We start from the raw sequence: 20,965 nt of genomic DNA on the forward strand, positions 1-20,965 counted from the left end.
CAGGACAGAATACTCACTGCTCAAGATCTTGTGAGCTCTTCACGGATGCAAGTGACCTCAGTGTGTTTCTAAAGAGACAGCGGTGTCCTGCACACCCTTCTCCTCCTGTTCTGCAGTTTGCAGAGGTTGTGCTGTTACACTATGGAAATGAGATTCTGGAAGAGCCTCTTCAGAAGAGTCACCAAAGTTTGCTTCTGAGGTATTCCTGTTGCCAGCAAAATCCAGGAAATAAACTTGCATTTGTATTATTAACATTTTTATGAATGAACTGCTGGGAACAATACATCTTCCTACATAAAAAAGTATAAATAAAACTTCTGATAGGCACTTTACTACATTCAATTCCTCATTCTTTTATTTGAGAGCATTCCAAAATGTAGTGTGCAGTTTAATCAACTTTGTACGAGCTTAAGTTGGGCAAGTCAAAACTAACATGACCCTGCACAAGGCAAAGCATCCCTTGCACGAGAAATCACATTCTGCTTATTTACTATGTGTGAAAACACTCTCAGATCATTCCTTCCCTGAGGCAAAAGGATCATGTCAGTGTTTCCTTAACCACTGCCACCCTTCAACACTTCCCGGGAAGCAAGCTGTGTTCCCAGGATGGCCCCGGCCTCATGGTCATTAAAGCTGAGATGAAGCTGATGAAGCAGAATGAAAAAACCCTCAATTTTAATGTACTCAGCGGTAATAGGGTTACCAGCTGCAAAGTATGAATGTTGTTGCATGGTGCCGTTTAAACTCTCTATTCTATCTACTATTGATCACAGTTAATTTCTTTCATATCTACAACTTTGGGGCCTGCCTTGGCAAAGAGTTGAATACAGGATTAGCCTCACGTGTAGGTTACCTTGTTTAAATTAACAGGGCTGTTTTCATGAGTTAAATGAAAACATATGTAAGCTATTATAGTATTTTTCATTAAAAAGATAGTACAGTCCATTGATACACTGCTGTGTGGGTGGCAGGAATTAAAGAAAAGATGGAGAGCTCAGTTAAGCAATTTAGGTAGTGAATCAGATCTGCATTGAATGGCAAAAGTTCTGGAAAAAAAATGTTTGGGAGCATACTTATGCCAGGCCTATGTAAGGATCCTTTTAAAATCAGAGAGAGTACTTCCAAAGTCATGACACTTGGGTCCGGGTTGGAAATCATCCAGAGGATTGCGACTCTGTGCTCAGGCACGATTAAATTTCTTTCAAAAATTGAGCTTTTTGGAGGGACTGTGACCACTTCTGGAATGTGGTAAATTAAATCCTTTGTTATCTATAGACAGACATTGCAGGGGTTGCAGCAATGCAAACCTCTCTTCATTCCAGACCTTGTCACTGGATACTTTCCACTTGGGGTGGGAGGGCAAAGAACATGATGTGGAGACAGGTGTCTCCTGAGAGCTTGGGACCAAGCACCCAGGTCTCGCTTTTGTTCCTGTTATCTCCAGATCAGGAGCGGCTGTGTGAGAGAGATGAGGGCTTAGCCCTGTGAGAAACACCCGGCTTTCACTGGCTTCAAAACAGCCAGTCCTGTCTTTACTTAACTCGTTATTTGTATAAAGGAAAAGGAGTAATTACAATGAATAAACATCTAAAACATCCTCTCAACTGCAGAAACAAACAAAAAAAAATCTGCCATGCAGAGCTCCCTTGCTCAACTGAGCACAGGAATAGAGAATATGTGCAGCAGCACCTAAAGTAGAGAAATGCCTTGAAGCTGGCAGTTCACAACATGTACAGCAGACCATGGCGACGGAGGATGCTGCGTAAGTCAGGGAAAACTTCTGACAAACCCGAAGTTTGCCAAGAGTCCATCTATCATCAGCTTCCTTCTGGGTACTGGACAACGTACCAAAGGGATTAACAGCTTAATCATAGCTGATTCATACATGAGATCTGCATTATTTAGCCATTTATTTTACTGCAAGGTTCTTCCTGTTACAGACAGGGGAAACTGAGGGGCAGAGCACTGAAGTGACTTGTTCAACTGTTCCCTGTGGCAGAGCAAAAAATAGAAAGGGAGTTGCTTGAGTCCTCTTACACCCCTTTATTACTTCTGAGCTAGTTTAACAGGAGTTACAGTTTGCTACTTGCATATCACTGACTTTTCTGTCTGTAAGAAAGTATGAGTACAATCAGTTGCTAACATATCCTTGATTTTTTCTGGCTGTAAAATGAGGTTATTTATGCTACAGGTGAAAGCACTAGTCAGGCTGATTTGCACACTCTTATTTCCCTGGAGCCTTTCATGCTTGTAGAAAGTGACATGGTGGTCAAAGACAATGCATTGGCCAAAGGCATCGTTGTTTTGCAGGTTTGTTTCCCTAGTGCCAGGCCGTTTAACCATAAAAACAGGCCAGACCTGATGTGCTACTTTATCAAAGTCTGTTGTTGTTAATGTCCTTTTTATGAATGGCAGGGAAGAGGCAGCCGTACACAAGGATAAACAACCGTCGCAGCAGAGATGCTTTGAACTGCTCTGTTCCTTTGGGAAAGAGATTTGAGATAAAGCCGAGTCTGGAAAGCATCAGTGATGGTGCACTGAGAGCTGCTTATCACCCCCACGTTTTCGGACCTGTCCATCATTTCCTGCCCCGCTTACCCTGGGGTGGGCACCCCCCGCACCTTTCTCCTTGCTCCCTGCAGCCAGGGTCCAGAGGGAGGCCGGGGGAAGGGGGTGATGTCCCCTCACTCCTACCGCACATCTGCCGCGACCCCGTCACATCTGGGCGAGCGCCCCGTCCCGCCACGGGGCTGCATCTGCCGGCACATCTGGGCGGGCGCGGCCCCTCCCCGCGGGCACATCTGGCGGCGGCGGGGGGCGGCCCTCCGCCGGGGCGGGAGGAGCGGCGGGTCGGCGCAGCCCCGCCGCCGGCCGGGGCGGGCAGAGCCGGCGCGGCGCGCAGGGGAGAGGCGGCCCGATGGGGCAGCCGGCCGGCAGCCTGGCCCCGCTCCGGCTGCTGCTGCTCCTGGCGCTGGGGCACGCCTGGACCTACCGGGAGGAGCCACAGGACGGCGACAGGTGAGTGTCCCCCGCCACGGAGCGGAACCCCGTGGACCTGTTTCTGTGCATTCTCGCCCACTCCATCCACCACCTTCTTTTTCTTTTTTCTCCCCCTTTTTCTTTTTAATAATCCGACTCCTCGCCTTGCAGGGAGGTTTGCTCCGAGAACAAAATCGCCACCACCCGGTACCCTTGCCTAAAGCCCACGGGAGAGCTCACCACCTGCTTCAGGTGAGCGCCGCAGCCGCGGAGGGTGGAGGGGGTGAGCGCGGAGCCGGCGGCACACGCGTGGCCGTGGATCGGGGCTCGCTGGGGGGGAGTGCGTGGGACACACACGTGTTGATGGTAGGCGTGGGGGCCTCAGCAGCGGCATTTATTTGCCTCCTCTCTGCTCCACGCTGACCTACCCCGGCATTTTCACTCCCCGTGAACTGGGGAGCAGACAACTCGGTTGAGTCCCTCTCACATTCAGCATCGCCGTTGGCAGGTCCCGCTGTTGCCCAAGTGAAAGGTTTTAGTAAGTGACTGCAAATGTCACCCTAAAGGCATTGCTGGAGAGGGTGTGTGTGGTTTTGGTTGTCATACCCTGGCTGTCAGTCATTGATACAATAAGAAAGGCTTCCTCTGACCTGGATGTCTGAGAGTGCGTTGGTGCTACATCAGCATCAGTTGCAGAATGATCAATGAGATCAACTGGATTCAGGCCACCTGAAAGATGTTTACATTTAGGTAGATGAATCATACCCTCAGAATGAGTAACTTCTTCAGCAACCAGCTCTGGGGGGACACTTCAGCAGAGGCCTCTCAAACTAAGTAAGATTAATCCAACCCTGAGTTTTCATTTTTCACCTGTGTATTTGAGAAACATCACCTGTCTTTCAGAAGAATTTTAAAGCTGTTTTCATGATGACAAATGTCCAGAACAGCTGACAATACATATGCTTTTAGAGAAATATACAGAAAGTATGAGCGCACACATATGCCCTTAGTCATGTTCTCTGATTAGTCTCATCCCCACAGATGAGATGTTTCACCTATGAAATCTGCCTCTTGTGAGAGGTTACTTTGTGGATGTGACTATGCTCTTCCTGTGTGTGTGTGCCTGCCTATGGCAGGGAGCCACTTACGTATACCAAAAATACGATAAAGCACGTTGGATGCTAGTGAAACGTATTACAGAGATCTTCCATTTCTTTGCAGAGTATTTTCTGTATCACGTAAATACCAGAGGGCTGCAGATGCATGGTACAGCAGTGTTGTCTCTCACTCAAACGCTCAGGGCTGATTTGTGCTGTCCGGCAGCCACAGCCACCTGGGAAGGTCTCAGGCCACTGCCCAGTTCTCAGCAGTGTTAGCATCCTTACAGCCCCTGGGAAGAGTTGTGTGGCATTGGAGACCATCCCTCACTGCTTCCCTTGTCCTCTTTCTCTTTTCCCTGTGAAAATGAGTCAGAGACCACTTTTAAGCAGGTCTGTAGCATGCAGCAGCACGCAGCAGTTTTTGGAGAGAGGCAGAGTGTAGTTTTGAAGGGAAGGGGTGTACTTTGCTGAACCTGTAGCATTTCACTGGTTTGGGAGCAGAACACTGAGGTGAACAAGGCTGTGCTGAAAGAGTGGGGAGTTACTGCAGGAGAGAGATGGAGTAGGAGCTGCATAAAAAGGCACACAAATGACTGTTCTGCTCATTATGCTGTCGCTACTGCTAGTCCCAAAATCCATCCGAGCAAAGTGGGTCTGCTTTGTGTAATGGATGAGGATGTGCTTTGTGTAATGGATGGGGACTTCACAGGCTCCACCGGCTGCTCTCGGCCACCATGCAAAGAAAGCAGGACTTTGTCCAACTGCCAAGTCCCACTTGTACTTTCTTTCATCCTTGCTGTGGTATTCTGACCTTTAGGCTCTGGTTGTGTTGAGCTCTCCCCCTTCTCCACTCCCCAGCTCTTCCCCCTGTCCCCAGCTCTTCCCCCTTCACAATCCTGACTGGTATTCACCATCCTGAACCAGCACCGACTGTGAATGAGCATATCCAAATCACTGCATTGCACCTCAGGTTGTTTTGGTTCATTTTTCAAGTATTTTCTATATCTATGATTGCTAGGACTGCCTTGCTCTTAGAAAAGAAAAAATCAATTTCCATGTAAATGTGTGTCTTCAAAGTCTAGCCTTTAGGGTTGGGTGAGGAGGGCTCCATCCTCCTGCTCTGCAAGCTCTCTTCCGTGCTGTCCATATACACAAGAACAGGGCAGAATCTCTGGAACAGAGGCATGTGGCTCAGCAGAGCAGCCTCACACGCAGGACATACCTGTGCCGGGTGCGCTGCTGGTCCTGCCCCTCTGAGGGGACCCACGCTCTGACATGGACCAGCAGCATCACCCACTTGTGATGGTGAACCTCAGGGGAAGAGCAACATCTCCATTGCTCCTGGTCACCGTGTGTGCTTCCAGCAGGCACATAGGATTAATGTCAGCAGATTGTGTTTTAATTTAGGATTATTTAATATGTAGTGGTTGACGCTGTTAACAAGATGACAGGAAACTTGCAAATTTTTATTAAACCTGGGGTGCCTCAGGGTGGGTTTTGTTTTGTGTGAGGCCGAGGTATGTTAGGATTCAGTTTTCACATCTGAAGTCACAGCAAACATTTAAAAAACTTCAGCTGGACAGAAACTCAGCTGTGGCTTTGGAGAACTTTAAGTCCGAGTTTCTGAGAAGCTTGATTTTTGTGTTCTAATATTTATTCTTATAAAATTTGACCTTTAAAACTCTTCCTATATAGCTTTTCCATTTCATAATGACAATAGTTATGAATAATATAGTAATTTATATACATTGTCAGAGGTAGTTTAGAAGGATAGTTAATGTCAGCTTCTCTTTACTATTAGTGTACATACCCAATTTACCTAATTTGTTTTCTAGGTCAAAGTACCTTTTGTGCAGAACTTAAACAAACTGACATAAAATTTATCTCATGTCATAACACGTCAGACATAAGGCAACATGCACTCCTAGTAATGATCTTTTGTGCAATTAGTTAAATTAAAAAAAGAAATACATTTGAAGTCAGATGTCGAAATTCCTGAGCAAAATTAGTTTTCCAAAGCATAAACTCTTGACTGAAAGCAATTTCATCGTTTTATTCTTCCTCCTGGAATTTTTCATGAATATCAGCATGTTTGTAGAGCATTTCAATAAAAATAGCATCTTTTCATCACGAAAAAATATTTATTGAAACTTTTTTTTTAAACCAGATTTACCCCTGAACAAAGATGAGCCAAATAGAGGGCCAAGCCAAATGTGGGGCCAAGCACCGAGAATATATTGGCATTTTTCCCTGTGGTCATAGCAACCTTGTACATAATTAGATGTATTTTTCCTTTTTGAATGTGTTCAGTCTGGCCCTTGGCTTAGTTTGATTTGTATTTTTTTGGATGTTCTGTGTATTTATTTTCATAAAAATACAGAGGCAGTGGGAACTTGTACAATATATTTTCAGGGCAAATCTCATTTAAGCTCTTGTGTGCAACTCCACAAAGTACCTGCTACTAATGGCCCCATCATTTAAGTACGGAGAACCAGATCTGCATTTTTTGATAACATAAGAGTTCAGTAAGACTTTGAATTTCTACTGTATGCAAAATTCATCAAATCTGATGAAACTTGGGCAGCATGAGAATATGAGGCCCCAATCACATTACTGTCTTCTCCTGCTATTTGAATGTGATGTTAACGCATTTTGCTCTCAGATAGACATTTAAACAATTTATTGGCATGTTAAATTACATGACTGTTGCTGCAGTTTTCTTGAGTGTTTCCAAGTGTTATCACTTGTAACAATTAATTTCGTTTGTCTTAGTAGCAGTCCTTTAGTAGCTTCTTTAAAAAACAGCAAAGCTTCATCACTTTATTAACTGGTGTATATCAGAAAGCTAAATATTAAGTTAAAATTCAGAAAGTGTAGTGAAAATCATTCAGAAAAACAATACACAGGCTGAACAGAAACATTTGCTAGTGGGAAGCTGTTTGTTTGCCTATGACCGGTTGTAGAAAGATTCAAGCATGAAAGAGATGAGAAAATAAGAATATTTTTATCCCCTGACTATACAAATTTCTTTGTCTATTAGACACTTAAATGTTGTTGCAAATTGACTTGAAAGCAATGGTTTTGCTCATTTTCAGAAATGTTGATAAAAATAAGAGGCTAAATTAAGGAAACCAGCATGTTTGAATAAGGCAGGTGAAAACTTCAACCTGGATCTGCATAACCTGAAAGAACACTTTAGCCATTGCCTTCATGGCCAAAGATAAGGGTTCTTTTTCTTTTATTCAGCTGAAACTATTAGTCTAATTCCCTCTCAACTTACAAATAAAATTGGTTAGATTGGTTGATGAAACTGATTTTTTTTAAAACAAATAGACTATTGACTTGGTGAGAGAAATTATCCATCTTTCTCTGACATCATGGTGAGCACTCTCCATTTCCTGAAATTTTTGCTGAAAATGAAGTGGGGAGGTTCCTCAAGGAACGTGTTATACGCTAATTCTGTGCGTGTAGTGATACAGTCGGCTCCTGCTCCTTCTGTGGGACCAGCAGGGAGTAGGAGGTTTAGAATAAGAGTGCTTGGCAGAATAGTCCTAGATAATGATGGCAAAATGTTCGTAGGGATGAGATGAATCTTTACATGTTTTATCTGAAAATAAGCCCCATGTTGTGAGGCTTAAATCTTGGCTTAGAACTTAATCAGCAACATTCTTTGGTAGTATTTCACAAGAAAAAGGTCTTTTAAATGGGATGAACACATTTCAATGTGGGTTGTCAGCTTCTTCATCTGATAATTAGCAGCTACAAGTATTTTACAGAGGCTCTTCCTACTGTTCAGGCTTTACATTTTGCTGTGAACGATTGCTCTAAACTTCATAACAAAAAGACAATTGAAAGGTATTGCAGAAGAGAATGCGTGTATACTTAGACCCTGCTTAATTCTGATGCTAACCAGAGATCGCATGCCTCAAAACGTATTTCTTTTTACTCTCTTGAATGCTGATATTGCTGGTGGAGCCTACTATTTTTATAGACTGTATCATTTTGCACATTCTTAAAAGATAAAAGTAATTGCAAGTAAGTTGGATTGTAGCTGTTTCACAGAGAGCAGCACTTCACTAATATGCCCTTGGGGACCACATGCAGTTCCTGGTTCCCAGATACTCAATGAGCACGTTGCAGAGCTTTCCAATAGGAAAAAAAATGCTACGTACAATTTTTAATCTTTCAGCTAGAGTAAGCAAAGATGACGTTTTGTCATCTTATCTTCAGACTTTTCTTTTTAGAGGTTTCTTTTATTATTTTTGCTGCCATGTTTCCTCTGAAGTTTTGCTGACCACTTTAATTTTAATAGAATTGAAAGGGCTCCAATTGATATAACAGTAAAAACAACAAATCTATCTGATTAAAGCAAAGTACTGCTTCATCTCCATTTATCTTACAGGGAAATGTAGTCCATAGTGGAATTTTGCTGAAAATTCAGGAGAGGATATGATTTCAAATTTTGTTTTGGTTTTAGAAAGCTAAACACACAAAACAGCTGTAATTCCGTGCCTGCCAAAAGAGTTTCTTCAGGTTTCAATAAACTTGCAATTCTTTTTCATGTAGTTCAGTGGCGAAATGCCAGGAGCTGCTAAGTCCGTGCATCACTCAGGGTAGCATCAGCATCTGAAACGTGCTCACGTAGATTGTGAGTGCAACTGAAAAGAGCTGCAGTGATATTTCTTGGTGATGGGACTGAAAATGAGGAGAGCCAGAATGTATTAATTTATTCATCCCACAAAGACACCTGTGATATGCATGTAGTATTGGCCTTTTAAGGCCAAATCAAACCATCATCATGAAAATTATGTATTCAGCAACTCCGTGATGTGCTGCTCTCTGAGTGTCGCTAGCAGTATTTCTACTAATGCATTCATAAACATAGTATCTATGAAGAGATAGAATAAACAGAAGTGTTCTCCTAATTAAAAAGTTTTTGTTGTCTGTTTTATGTAGATATAAATATATATGCAAAAATCTTCCTGGAAATTGCCATCACAGGTAAACTTTCTTACATATGAATGAATAAAATTTAGTTTCAGTACGCTGCTTTTTTTTCCCACAAAACAGCATATGTTACAGTGATGCTAAGACATTCTCCTGGCTTTCCTAGAATTTTTTTCTCATTACTGCCATTAAAGTAGCACTTTTAAGCATCACGGATCTGAACGCAGTTAGTCCTTAGTTTGATTTGATTTCCTTCACTGTGATTGCCAAGGGAACAGATTGGTCTTGGTTTCTGTGATATGTTGTGAGTACCTGCTGGTTAAGAGTAAAAACAAAGCCACACACGTGTCTGTAGGTTTCCATACAGCATTTGGGTGGCCGTGACTTTCTGGGTCTCTTTGCTGTCTCATGTCCTAAGGCTGCAGATCTGAATTCCCACTGAATTTTGGTGAGGATAAGGACACTTGTGATTTCAGCAGATGTGGATGGAGCAGAGCCTCCTGCAGCAAAACGTGGTGCTGCTGCGGGTCTACTCTGTGGTGTCTCCTCAATACCACCAGTTCACTCCAAAATGAACCAATATAATTAATGATCTTTCCAAACATTGCATAATTGCTGTCAGCGGTACACTGATGTAGGACATGCTGCAGTTAAAGGATGAGGTCTGACAAACGGTTTTTTGTGTAGTCCAGAAGATTTTGATGTTCACATCAAAGCAGTCCAGAGAATTTTAAACCTGGCAATCCAAGAGCTTTACGATAAGCGCCCTGTTTAGTGGTTTGATCAATAATGAAATCCAGGTGCATTGCATTGTGGTTTTCATCTACAGAATATAGGGTTAAATATGAACTGACTTTCCTGGGCATGTCGTCTAGCACAGAGACTCCAGACAAACAAAATAGCAGCCCCAGGGCCTCCCGTGGCTGATACGAAGTATGTAATAAAAATAGGCCGCCAAAGGGAATATGACTTTTGTAATTATCCTAAGTATTGTACATACTCCCTAAGGTCAGGCTGCTTTGTCCTTAAAAAAGTGATTGCAGTCTCTCTTGTGAACAGCAGGACATTATTAATACTTGTATTACTGCTCCCATTGTGATGGAGACCTGTTGAGCTGGGTTGTTCTATACTGATTGTGTTCAAAATAGGCAAGGCAGAAAAGGGAGGAATGGAAGGGTAAAGATATGGAGCAGCAAGGAAGAGAAAGGGAAAAAAAAGCAAGGGCTTGGAGCAGGTAGGAAACAAATGAATAAAGACACAAAAAGACAAAATTCCGTCTTGCTGGTGCTTTTGTGTGACAGATACGTGTGTGAGAGAAGGGAGGCAAACACTCCCCAACAAAGTATAATTTAAATGCCTCCAGGCTTCTATTTAAGTAGAACCCAGGAAAACAAAACATCAGCCAAAACCAAACAAAACCACACATGCACACACCCCGTGGGAGATTGCCCGTTCTCCCAGATAGACTTGGAGCTGCTGCATCTTCCCTTGACAGCCTCTCCCCTTCTCTCCTTCCTCAGCTTGGAAAATCTCTCTGTAATCCCCCTCTGTAAACTACAGGTCCATATGGGGACAGAAGGAACACTTTACAGGCAGATATTTAAATTACCCGTCCAGTCTTTGCTCAGTTCACATTGCCTTCAGTCATCGTCATAACACAGAATTACCAGGAAGTAGTTGAACCTGAAATATTTAAGCTATGCTTAGAAAAATAGATCAAGCTTGCTAGACATCCCAGGTAAAATGAGATTGCCCATATTCTGCTGTGAAAGCCGCTGCCCAGTATAAAGCGCACACAGGTGACATGTTTTCTGAGGCTTCTGCTGTTCCTGCCTATTTTTATGTCATTTAATGTTTGGGAGAGCAGTGACTGCATGTGTGCAACAAGGTCACATGAAGCAGGTATGTGCAAGATACCTGGTGTGGCCTGTACTGCTGATTTATCAATGTGCAGAGAAACTTCACCTGGGATATATCACATTTCAGATTGTGCTCATGCTTGTGCAACGCTGCTCATTTGCAGTGTGTGTGTTTTGGGGTTTTTGTTGAGATTGTGCTGAATTTTCACAACCTTGAGTTTCATCTTTTGTTTCTACCTCTTGAGATTTCTTTTATTTCAGTGTGTGAGTCATTGCTGGGTGTTCAATATCAGTGTCGCTTCAGTTGGAGCTGCTGGGGATGACAGTGGGTTTGCTTTGTGCCAAGTCAGTGACAGGGAGAAGATCGGCTCTGAGACCTTCGTTTGTGTTGCTTATGTCTGATACAGATCCATTTGGATCACTCCAAGGCTCCTTTCTTTGACACTTACATTTATTAGGAGGCTAAGACCTGTGCCTACCATCCAAATAAGCAGATTTAACATTTTATTTACAGTTAAAAAACAAACAAACAAACCCAAACCTTTCCCCAAAATCTGTTCAGAATTTTTTCTATTGTCCATTTTCTGTTTGCTCGGTTTCAGTTTTCAAGCTAGTGGTGGCTTCTTTTGTAAACTAACAGTAGCAAATGTCACTCTACTGTTCTACTTTGTCATTTCTTCTATGTTGTTCCAATTGTAAGCAGAAACAATGGAGATCAGAATCCATACAGTGCTGACTCGGTTTCTTGGCCCAGGAAGAGAAAGCCATTCACTTGAATCTCCTTGAGGGTAGCTCTGTTTAGCAGTCAAAGCAGAAAACTAATTTCAGCTGCAGACACTAATCTCAGATCTTAGCTGTGTTTGGAAAATCCTTCTGTCTTGAAGAGTGTTTTCCATCATGTTGATTTCATTGTTGATCCTGGTTCAAAAAATGGAGTACGAGACTGTAAAGCATTTAGGGTACATCCAGCTATTAAAAGCATGTACTCCTGTGTTATTTGTTAAACTTATGTTCTAACCACATCCATTTTAATTGATGGTCTGTGCCGGAATTTAAATAAGGTGAAATATACAGTGACTGTATTCACTGTATTAATATTAGCAGCCATTCAGTACTAAATGCACATCAAACCCTTTTCAAATGCGCTGGGCGCTGAAGAAACCCATACACAATGCTTTCAGTGGGCAGGAGAGGCAAAATCAAAGCTATAATCTGACTTTTTAAGGAGATTGTTCTTGGAGAATGAATAGGCTTATTATAAGTCAAAGGCAAGTTACACTAGAGAGAGAATTTGGAAAAAAATACAGTACAATGTCCATCTGGGCTACTAAGTCTATGACAAACAATAGTCTTTCTATAGAGAAATTAGTGGTGCATAGATTCCAATGTAAAACAGCAGTGTTCATGTCGGCTTCACAGTCTCATTACCTTCCCTCAAGGCAGAAGGCTGACCACCTAATTCTCTGTAACAGGACGCGTTAAGTCCAAGGAGCTGGATGAGGCAACATGGATGAAGAAATACATGAAGTATTATCATAACATTTTACAAGTAATGGGAGAACACCGACAATTTAGAAATTTGTAAAAACACACAAAAAAGCTTTCTCAGAGTTCTTTACATGAGAGAGAGCAAATAACTTTTATTGGATGCGGTACTTCACTGTAAATAATTTCCTGCCCAGAGCTCTGATGTCTCAGTGGAATGTTAATATCTCCATGATAACATTCAACACATTTAATACATGTTGTAAATCTGACATCTTGCCTGTTCAACAAGATGTTATTATCGTACTCAATTTTCATTATAGAGTTTATTATCAGAGCTGCACCAATAAAGTGGTGTCGTTTCCTAAACTTTGCTCTCTGGAATTCTGACAAAACCCTTTAGTTTAGTGATTATTGCCTTTGAGAGTTAAAATGAGTTATAATTCAAACAAAAATAGCCAAAGGGAAAATTATTTAATCTTTATAATAGCGTTTGTGGGAAGAGAAAACTGGGTGAAAATGGAGTTGAGGGTCTTTGGTAGGTCTTAGTGGTTGAGAAGCAGAAAGTGAGAGAAAGACTTGAGGGACCAGGGGGTCACTTGAGCTACTGTTTGGTAAATGCTTGATCCTCCTGGGGATGTGTGCTATTAACTGGGGCTTCCAGAAGCGAGAGCAAGGAGCAGGGCCAGACGGGCATGCTGGCAGTCTGAGCTGACCTCTGCCCGCTGCTTGGAAATCAGCAGCGTGATGAACCCAACTGTGGTTGGGCTGTTGGTCTGCACAACAGCCCAGGCAGTCCATGGCCAAGTCTTGTCCCAGACTGTGACTCTTGTGGTGCCTCAGATGTTGGCTTCTCAATCAATAACACAATATGCTGCTTATATGGGAAATAGTATATTTGCTTAGATGTAGAAAGGCTGCTTCGATGTTTACTTGGATTTTAAAAGCTTATTAGGTTTTTTTGCTTTGGTTTGTTTGTTTGTTTGTTTCCTGAAAAAAGTATATGTCTACTCCACTGCCCTTTCTACTCCCTGGAGGCTACAAATGCATATGCAGAGAGCAGTTGGTGAAACTGCTTTGAATTTCAAAATTGAGAGATGAGAAGCCTATAGAAAATGGGTCAATCCTTTATATTTTTAATTTTCATGGAAAAAATTTTAATTTCAAGCTCTTCTGATTTTAAAATGAAGAAACACAAAATAGAACATGATTAAAAATGGAGAACGTAGGATAATTTTTTACCTACCTTGTTCTGCTTGCTTTAGAGCTTGTTTGATAGCAAAACACAAGATATTAAAAATACTACTTCTCAGCGTGTTTCCCTGTCCACTTTCACCCTTTGGTTCCAAACATCTATTTCTCCAGACAAAACCCAGAGGTTTTCTTGAGGCCAAGTTAACATGTCCTATTTCCTCTTAATTTTAAAACTTCTTAGAGAGAAATGAAAATTCCTTTGTGATATGACCTCAGTGAAGAACTTTACCCACAGAAGTTTTTATATAAGGACAGATCTGTGCTCCTGGCATCTCCTGTGGGTTTGAAGTAGATTAAGAGTGCATTCAAACCTTGTCCTTGTATCTGATATTAAATTATGTCCTTTTCCTGCAGATTTTTTTCTTTGTGGCACAGCAGTTCAAGAAAAACTACTTGGCATGCACGAATGTCTTTGCAGGGCTGGTCCCTTCTTGATTATCCTTAGAAGCTCACCTGTGTTAAAGAATGGCTCTTTTGGTCCCCTGCAGGGGCACTACCTTAAATGACAAGGTGATATATTAAAAGTTTTGCAGAAGGTTGCATTTCCATACCTCTACTGACTTCCCTGGACCTATACCAAAGTGTATCAGTTTGAGAATTCTTCTTCATAATTCTTCTTAGCATTCCATGAAAAGAAAAGAAAGCAAGAAGTTGTTAAAGCAGATTGAATGCATCTTACCACGTAAGCGAGAGATCTGTTTGACTTTCCAAGCTGAGTTTGTGGCCAGAGTCTTGTTTGTGCTGTTTGTTGTCCTCGCACTGACCCATATTTGAGTTGCAGTTTTATGGAGCATGTCTGGAAGGGTCTGTGATGGTGCCCCTCCAGATTTACACCAGTGCGAGCACAGCAATGCTGGGAAGCACTGGTGGTTAACCATAGGATGGACTTGCCAGGAATTGAGTTCTAGATCCTGGGCTAAATTTCTGTGCTCCTCAAGGGGCACTACCATGCCAAATTTGCCTTCAGTTACCCACTGAGGTTTACTATGGGATGGCAGTATTAGCTACTTCTCCCACTGTAAACCAGAGGAAAATTCCTAATTTATGTCCTACATAAAAAATAACTTGATAGCTTACACTGAAGATGTAGTGTTCCTGTTACAGCAAAGAAGGTCACCATAAATTCGATCTTCAAACAATTTGCTGGACTTTATTTATGGTGATTTGCTGTCATTCCAGTTCAACAAAATGCTACTGTTTGAGATAAGAAGAAAAAATGCTCCTTTTTTGAAATATATATTTTCGTATCCGCTGAGAGACAAATTGGATTTTCGTTATGTTTTCTTATGTTGCAAAAATATCTAGAGTATTTCCACAGTGGGAGTAAGTTAATGGTACATCACTGGAAAACTTCCAGTGCAAATAGCCATGGCAGAGTGAAAAGAACAGCAGAAAACAAGTAGTTGGGAGCAAGAGTGGCTAGCATGTATTTATTTACACATCCTTGTTTGCAATATGGACTGCTGGATATTTTTAAGTACCAGAAAAAAGAGACTTCAAACATTTCCATTGACCTTACAGCCATTACAGTTATAAGTTGTTCCAATTAAAAGAAAATTGTTCCAATAAATTTTCTTTAAGGATATGACAAAGATTTAATGCAGGACAAATATATCTTCAGGATGGAACTAGAGGAGAAAATCTCTGCGTTCAGACTCCTCTTAATTGTATCTTAGGACTGAAGACCCTGGCTGTATTCCATATTGTCCAATTTGGTGCTTTGGTCTGTAGGGCTTCTCTTTTGGAAGAAAGAACCAAACAAATACAGCAATCCTTTTATTAAATGCCATCTTGACTGTGCTTCTTGGAAGCTTCTTGGCCCAGAGGATGAAAAATTACAGAAAGTGTTTATTACTGAAATCCAGTTTCAGTTGCAAGCAGATTAGCTGTTTCAAAATATTTAGTATCCTGCCTGCTACAGTGGGATGCATATGGAAAAAAGCTGCAGAGCACCATCAAAGAACTGGAAAAGTCTTTGTGTCTTGCTCTGGAGTCACGCAATTGATTCTTGCAGGAAATGCTTAAAAATATGAGTTTCAGACGTGGTCTTTCCATCCCTGAGTTGCCCTGTGTACTAAGTGGGGCTGCTGTGGGGAAGACCTGGACCATGAACCCTCACATCATCCCAGGCTGCCCAGTGATAATGGCAGAGAGAAACAGATTTGGGGTCTGGAATTCAAGCTGTCAAATGGGTGTGTGGGTGTTCTGCAGCTGGATATCAATAATTGAATGAAAAACTACTTTTTTAAATTTTTATTTATTTATTTATTTATTTAGGAATGCTGTCGTTCCTAAGCCCATTTATATAGCATGAAAATAGTCTGTTTATGTGGAAGGCTTCTTTGAAGGAGCAGCTTCTTGATAAATACCGAAGTAGATGCTAGCTTCTGTTTGAATAGTTTTTAAGAATGGCTGAACTGCAGACTTTAAATAATTTTAAGCTCTTCCTTATTACTAGAGACAAAATGACATTGTTTGACTTTGAAGATACGTTTCCATATTTTACGCCATAGCATGAAGACATTCTATGATTCTGTGATTTGGAAGACTCCCTGAAGCCTTCCGTGATATCTTTATGAAGTGTTACTGTTAGTCTCTCGTAGAGAAGGTTTTTTTTTTTTGGCACCCCTTCCTACTGAAGCATGAGTTTTACAAGTAAATGCAAGATTTTATTATTTACTAGGAGCTGTAAAAATAATAAAACATAGATCACGGCAGCTTATTTGCCTGTTTTACTCAGACTCAATGCACTCTTTCAAAGAATTTGTGAGGCACAGACAGCTACTGCTTTTTGTTTGCGTTGTTTATAGGAAGCCTTCATTGCTTGTGTTTGCAAATATTTTTTTTTTATTTCCTTCTTAAAATTTTCCATGGTGTACTTTTCTGTTAAATGCTCTGAGGTAGTTCACAGTCTAAAGTTGGATGGCCAGTCATTCCATTCATGAGGTCAATGTTTAGATGGAGGATTAGCCATAGAGCCCTTAATTTTTCGTTTTACAGCATGTAGCTAAAAATCATAACAAAGAGAAATTATTTCTAAACTTAACATCTCAACTGTTGAAGTAAGGGAGGTTCTGGCAATGTCTGAGCTGTCTGTAATGGCAGAGTATGAATTCTCTTGGAAGAAATTTAGGTTGAGATATGACAGCATATGCATATAAAAATGCTACATAAATTACCATCTCATCTAAGACAGCAAGAATACCTTGTGTTTGTTTCCTAGTGGCTTTGAACAAAAAAGTGATCTAGAGTTAAAACCTGGTTTGCAGCATCAGTGCGAATTTGATGTAGCTCCATTAGCTTTCGTTGAGCTTCTCTAAATTTAAGCTGCTTTAAGTTATGGTGAAAATGAGATTTGTGAAATGTCTCCCAGTTCCCTTCAGGCTGAAGTAATTTGATTTTATTTTACAAGGAATCATCTAACTCAGCAGTTGTTGCATATGAGCAAATAAGTTCTGGGTTTTTAGCACTTATCTGCTTCACCATGGATTTATAGAGTTGTTTTTGATTACAGGTAATACAAGAGCTAAAACACCAAACAAACACCAAACAAAAAACCCCACAAACCGCACCCACCTTCCCCCCCCAAAAAAAAAAAAAAAAAGAAAAAAACAACATCCTGAAAAAACAATTCCAGCTTGTTTCTTGCATAATGTGTTTTGATAGTCAGCAGTTCTGCGTTACTTGTAAGTAAATAAATAAAATATATGGAATTAAAAAAAAGGTTGATAATCTTAAATGAAGTGGTGTGTCTTCACTAGAGACTCTAAGCAGGCCTTTGTATTTATAGCCCTGTCTTATATGATCAGCATAAGTTTATTTTCAGCCCTCTGATGCTCTAAGGTATGAATTATCAAACAATTTAGATGTGTTACTCCATCAGTGATAAGAGTTAGATACCTGTGTATCATCTGAGGACCTGTGCTCAAGCAGAAGGTATATGGAATATAAGATTAGTGAAGATAATTCCTGTGTATGGTAGCACTTTGTAAGTTACCAATGTGAAACAAACAAGCAAACACCCCACAACAACAACAAAATTAAAAAAACCAAAACATCAGATTACAAATCTCATTTTAGAACATGATCGAGTCTGTGTTCCATATCTTTCAAAGCTGACTAGGGTGATCCTCTGTATTCCCTTACCCTCACATCACCATCCCAGTTCTTTGAATTCTCTTGCATTTATTAGCATTCCTGAATTGCAAAGAGCAGAAAAAACCACTTGATTTTAAGGTTATGTGTGCTGCTTCCAAATGCCAGGGCAGAACACACTCTCTCCTTTACTCTGTTAATTATCCAAGTGTCTCAGCAGTGGTTTTGATTATAGAGCTGTATTTTTCATTCCTAGATGTGTGACTTCAACTCTTACACATTTCTGTACAAACAGCAGCAAAGTTGCCTGAATTTTTTTTAATTTCTATTTTCTTTCAAATATTTTAATTTAATTAACCAGTGCTGCATGTAAGCACAGAGGCGAAAAACCCTTCAGCCTTATCAGGAGACTGGGGAGAACATACAAGTCTGCTAAAGCAGGAATTGGATATGCCCTGAAGGGAGAAGCCCACGCCAGCGTGGTGCAGGTTACTCTGCCCTCCACACAGTCCTTTGAAACGTGCTGTGTGACACGGTATTGTGGGGCGAGTCTGAGAGGAAATTAAAGAAATGGATCGGATCACATAAGTAAAGATGAACAGATTTCAAATGGAAAATTAATCCCGGGTCATTTCCATGCTAAGGCATGTGGAGTTGGAAACTCAGAGATTCAGGATGAGCATCCCTGAAAATGTGCCGAAGCATGGTGGCGAAGAGGAAAAAGCTCATTAACTTGAATAAATGAGGGATAAACAATGTCTTTGAAAACTCTGGACTATTTGCTATAATTCAGAGAGAAACAGAGGCAGGCTTTTGCCTGGGGCATCCAGAACTATGAGAACTCTGAAATGCCCCTTGTTCAGTGGTTTGAGAGGAGCCAAGGGGTGTGCACCTCAGGGGAGAAAATTGCATTTTCTGTCTGCTTTAGAAATGTCACTCTGGTCAGACTTTCTCTAGTGTTTTCCTAGAGGAATATATATGCAATCACTGGAATGTTTGTGCTTTTCTAACAGTCTTGCATGGCAGATCGTCACCTCTGGTACTTAGATGTTTGGGAATGAGAGAAAACAAATAGTGGTCAAAACTTGGCAGGAATTGGTCCCCAACAGGGATTACCTAAACCCTTCACTGTTCCATGTACCATTTAGACAGGCAGCTTGTTGTAGGTAAAATAAATGTATCTGTCCCAGTGAGATTATTGGGTCAATTGTCTCTATCAGGAAATGATGCTGGAAATGAGAGACTCATCATCTGGCAAAGGCAAGGGAGAAAATGTCTGGTTAAGAGACAGCCAGGAACTGGAAACGAGAAAGGTGAGCATGGTGCTGCAGTGTAGGCAGTGAAGTATTTTCAGCAGTGGTGAGAAAATGTTAAGACTACTGTGCAAACCATTGGTGAGACCTCAGCTGGAATAGCCTGTGCAGTTCCGATTGTTAAATTGCAAGGATCAGGACACAAAAATGAGGAGGCGTCAAAGCTTTCGGGGACACGGGCAGCCCATGTGATCAGAAGGGGAAAGTAGCTGAGATATGGAAAGAAGCCACGTCCCTTTTGGAAAGATACAATTCAGTCCTAGTTTGAAAGTTGTATAGCTATTTGAAGGATGATGAGTCCCAAGTACAAAGCTTTAAGACTCCAGGTGTAGTGTCATATTCATGTGAAAACACAGCTTTTGGATTTGGCACTGGTTTGTACAGGGAAGTCTGGACATGGCGATGGGGCCTTATAGGCATCTACATGCAAGCACCTGACCTGGAGAAGTTGTCTTCCCTCTGCCGCATAGCTCAGATGCTTTCACAAGCTTCCAAAGCTGCATGCACAGTCATTTTCTTCCTTGCTTGTGTCATGTAACCACCTGTCTAGTTGGCTAAGCTGAGCCAGTATATTCCCAGCTCATGTGAGAAGCACTAGTGCCACCCTCACGTCTAACAAACCAGCAATCCCCGTGCTGTGGTCGTGCTTATTCCAGGCTGGAGGTTTTTGGGGTCAGCATGAGTGAGCTCTTAGGGACACCAGCTCTACGCCTTGCACTTGCACTAGTACCTGTGGTTTTACCACTGCCAGCTTCTGCAAACTGGAAATCCTCGGTCTCACAAGCCATGGCTAGATACCTTAGTATTGGATGCTCCTTCCTCTCTGGTATTTTGGCTGGGCTTTTAGCTTTGTTATTGAAAGCAGGGAACGTGGGAAATCTTATCTCTTGTCTGAATGACTTCCATGGCTGTGCTCAACATCCTGTGATGGTGTTGTCTCTTTATGAACGCCTCCCTTGTCATTGTTAACACGGAACAAATATCCCTGGAAACAAACAAAACAAGGAAATATAGAAAATATTTGCTATAAAACGGAATTGTGTTTAAATTGAAGGTCTTCTTAAGGAGCTTACTAATACGCACTTAGAGCAAGGCATGCTTTGTCTAGCCCTGAATATTGACTTTCCTTCTGAATCCTAGCAGGATAATGTGGTCTTTTTTAAGTGCCACAGTCTCTTTCATGGACCTAAATCATTATAAGTCTTTTGAACAGAATGATTTAAAAGCTGAAATTGAGTTAGAGCCTCAGTGTCATGAATCTGCATGAATTATTGAAAAATCAAAATTTCAGTTAGTTAACAGTATTTTATTGTAGTTGTTTTTTGAAAGTGGAAAGAAATATTTGAGTATACTTTTCTCAGTACCTGATCCACAGCCCTGAGCATCAATCACGTAGTATCTCTAGGGATACAGTTTTAGTGTTGTTCAAAGAACAGAACTTCTGCTCTTCACGAAGTTGTTCCAAGTGGCAGTTTTGGGATTAGATGTCTTGAGACACATGTAAAAAGAGAAATTTTTATATGTGTGCTGCCTGCTCAAATGCAATCCAGTGTCTGCTGGTATACAGTCTGGGATAGTTTGGCATTGCTTTCTTTCATTAGAAGAGTGAAGAGGTTGGTTGTCTTGTTTAGGTGACTTTCACAGATGCTTGATACTGAATAGTAATAGGGCAAAGACTTGACCTGGAGGTTGACTCTCCAGTGACCCTTAAAGTTGGAAAAACTGATAAAGCAGCAGTTACACTAATAAAAGCTTCAAATGACCTGAGGATTTAGAAAAGGGAGACTGTTGCCTATAAGAAGAACTGAACCAATGCCAACAGAAAGCTGATACAGCAGCGACTCGAGTGATATTATCTCCTCAACAGACATGACTGTGTTACAGAGGCTGCAAGGTCAGACCCTGGGTTTGCTTAATGGCACATGAAGAAAAA

General features: G+C 41.3%; 1 protein-coding gene across 1 annotated transcript in view; it reads left to right on the forward strand.

Moving 5' to 3' along the window:
- The first annotated feature begins 2,896 nt into the window (after window positions 1–2,896).
- The window catches only part of CCBE1 (collagen and calcium binding EGF domains 1), a 106,822-nt gene continuing 88,753 nt past the window's right edge, over window positions 2,897–20,965 (forward strand). Inside the window, exons 1-2 of the mRNA XM_082075745.1 lie at window positions 2,897–3,018; window positions 3,151–3,231. Coding sequence (XP_081931871.1) covers window positions 2,918–3,018; window positions 3,151–3,231 — 182 coding nt within the window. The 5' untranslated portion in view covers window positions 2,897–2,917. The remainder of the gene's footprint in view (window positions 3,019–3,150; window positions 3,232–20,965) is intronic.

Source organism: Streptopelia decaocto (genome assembly GCF_964273445.1).
Source record: "Streptopelia decaocto genome assembly, chromosome: Z".
Taxonomy (NCBI): Eukaryota; Metazoa; Chordata; class Aves; order Columbiformes; family Columbidae; genus Streptopelia; species Streptopelia decaocto.